Raw genomic sequence first — 3,117 nt, 5'->3', positions numbered from 1 at the left:
GGTGGGGGTTAACGCTCGGGAGGGGAGACAGGGAGTCATTCTTTCACACACAACTTTCTTGAGACAGAATGGGGTTGCCTGCACAAGGCCAAAAAAAGGATGATGGCAAGAAAAGATTTTGTTGCCGTTCATTTCCCTATGTTGTATCGAAAATGGGGGGAGGATGTTTCTTTAGAAGCCATATGGCACAAAAAAATAAACACAAAACTTGATGAGGAGGATAACTTTGAAATTTTCCAACCACCAAAAGTTCATGCGGCACAAGATGAGGCAAAAACGGGAGGAGCGGCTCTATCCTTGCTTGGAGGATGGACGACGGATGATGAGGAGGACACCAAAGAAAAAAAGAAAAAAACAACCACAACAAAACAAGAAAATCAAATCACCCCACTCAACCCGCCCCGGCCCCAAAGTAAAGCGGAAAAAAAAAAACCAAAAAAAAAAAACCTAATCTTAAGCAACCCAGCAGCTGGGTCCAAATCGATACAGAAGAGAGATGTTCATATGTGCATCACAGGAGAAAAAATAACAAACAAAATGCAACAGAAAAGAAATCAACATCATGTCATGCAACTGTTCATACGACTGGAAGCGGGGCAAGGAATGAGGATATGAATTTCTGTGTCAACATGGTGAAATGTACAGTATGTATGAGTGTGTATGACTACATATGTTGCCACTATATGAGGGGAGGGTACCATGTTCTCTGAGTAAAAACTTCTTACACTACACTTTGTTGCACTTCCACTTTTGAGAATACTTGGGTTTGAGGTTTTAACAGTCAGGACACATAAAACGAAGGACATGAGCCGTAAAAAATTTGCCCATTCAATTTCAATAATCTCTGATTTAAGAAAGCAACTCGTGCTTCTAGATAAAGCACCTAAATACTGCATGAAGGCACGGAGAAAATGGCTTTCTCTTCACATCAAAAAGCCATAAGCACGCGGACCTAAATGTGGTCATAATTTCAAGGAAACAAACGCTTTTACAGTGTGATAAGGCTTCAAAGTAAACGAGTTCCTTTCACAGATTGGAGGAAAATGGTAAAATGACTAGCAGAATATCTACTAAATTACACGGAAAGACCTCATTTCCAAGAGAAGTAAATAAATGCTCGATTATCTGTTATGTTCTCTGAGCGCACATAACATAGTGAAAGGGCAATGCATTGTTCCAACTTATGCTTATTATTAGCCGTGAAAAGTGGACATATGCTTGGTGCTACGCTGAGCCATATTTAGCCAGATTAACACAGCATCAATTAGTCTGCTATGATGGCGTTTTGAAGGACAGTGAAGCAATCAAATAGCCTGAGCTGTTAATGATTTCCAGGGTGCCTAAGGGGAGACGCTTTTCACATACTGAGCCAGTTTCAGCAGAGCTCACGCTCTCCTGCTTTACTCCATACCATTAGGATATGTGCCAACTGCTCCTGGGCGTAAGTGCGAGTTACAGCTGCGTGTTCAAAAGTCATCCAAACCCAAGTTGCCTCAAAAATAACCACTCGTTTTAAATCTGCGGCTTTATTCCCAGCTCTGTTTTTATTTTCAAACTCCAGTGAGTGAATGTCTTATCACTTTGATCTAATCACAAAGTGACGAGTGTGTGTGCGTGTGTGTGTGTTTTTGTAAATGTGTGTGTGTGTGTGTGTGTGTGTGTGTGTGTGTGTGTGTGTGTGTGTAAAGGGAGGAGGGAAGAGAGACGATGCGCACAGAAATTCGAGGATATCTGTTCTCTATTAGAATGTTTCAGGTAAGGCAAGCCTCCGACGAAGGAAACAGAGGTACAAACAAGAGAAGAAGAAGGAGAAGGGAGGAAGAGGCTCTGTTGCAGTTAGTCTGCTACATATCACAGTATCTATGCTGAAAGCATCTTTGTTCTCGAAAGAATCTCAAAATGTATCCTCTGTCAAGAGAGACGCACACACACGCACAGCAAGAGGAAATCAACCATGTACAGGACAGATACATTTTGAAGCATCAGTGCGGGCGACATGGGGCTTGATACTAATTTCGTACTTTGTTGAGTAAAGTTTTGCTCTCGACCGAATGCTGAGAGAACAAAATTAGTATCAACGCTTCGTCATGTCTGCAACCAGTGGCCCCATAGCTAAGTGTAACTTGTTTTAGAGATGGAAGGTATGAGCTTTAACTACAGTAGCTGACTATATATGATGTATGCATTTACTTATTTTCAGGTAAAGTTGTGACTTCCTGCAGAGAGCATGCTAAGGATATAGAAACTTAATTCTTACTGCTTTCATCCATCTCCAAAGAGATTCTTTAAACTTTAGATATACACTGAGGTCCCTTCACACTAGTGTGCATTACTCACTGTGGCTACTTTTCGGAGGGCTTTTTTGAAGTTACACTTGAAGCTCCCATGGGACATGATGCTAAGAGGAGAGGCTCCTCGGTAGCAAATCAAAGAAAGATAAGGAGAAATAGACCAGGTTCAGAGCAAGCACAACTCGACACACCCATCCCACCTGCATGTCCGGAGTCGCACTCTTCCAGGTCCTCGTCATCGCTGGAGCACTCTGCGGATGAAACAATGTCATCTGTCGTCTGCGGAGAAAGAGACATTTTCACACACACACACACACACACACACACACACACACACAAAGACACACACACACACACACACACACAGACACACACACACACAAACACACAGAGGAAAATGTGGTTAGGCCCGGGGCAGTACAGTGAGTCCTTAGCTTGCACATAGCCATTCCATTCAAGGATATCTTTGCACACACAGACATCTCCGCCTGTCCTTCGGCTTCCATATATCACTTGGAGTCAATCATATTTCACAGTGTTTATCATTCTTCACTTTATGTGCTTTCCACCTCCGCAGATAATTGTTTTCCTTCACCCTCCGCACTCTGCCTCCGATTATTTATCGCCCCTCTCCTCCTCCGTCGTCCACAATCAATGGCCCCACCAAGCCCTCACAGATCAACACCGTCCCGGCTTCTGATTTGTGCTAAAGGGTGTGGAGGGAGGGAGGGACGGGGTGGCAGACTTGCTAGCTACAGCCGGACCAGCGATGGATTATCTCCACCCTCCAGTTCCCACAATTCTGATTTATCCTCTGCCCCCCCCC

The 3,117-nt window shown here is 43.7% G+C and overlaps 1 protein-coding gene across 2 annotated transcripts in view; it reads right to left on the bottom strand.

Moving 5' to 3' along the window:
- nrxn3b (neurexin 3b) overlaps positions 1–3,117 on the bottom strand; it is a 282,518-nt gene that overhangs the window by 10,671 nt on the left and 268,730 nt on the right. For both annotated transcript variants that reach the window (XM_023430082.1, XM_087180355.1), the window contains one exon: positions 2,492–2,570. In XM_023430082.1, coding sequence (XP_023285850.1) covers positions 2,492–2,570 — 79 coding nt within the window. The remainder of the gene's footprint in view (positions 1–2,491; positions 2,571–3,117) is intronic.

The sequence above is a fragment of the Seriola lalandi genome, unplaced genomic scaffold (assembly GCF_002814215.2).
Source record: "Seriola lalandi dorsalis isolate HSWRI2012SDOR001 ecotype SW California unplaced genomic scaffold, Sedor1 jcf7180002054901, whole genome shotgun sequence".
NCBI lineage: Eukaryota > Metazoa > Chordata > Actinopteri > Carangiformes > Carangidae > Seriola > Seriola lalandi.
This window is presented reverse-complemented; position numbering and strand designations above follow the sequence as displayed.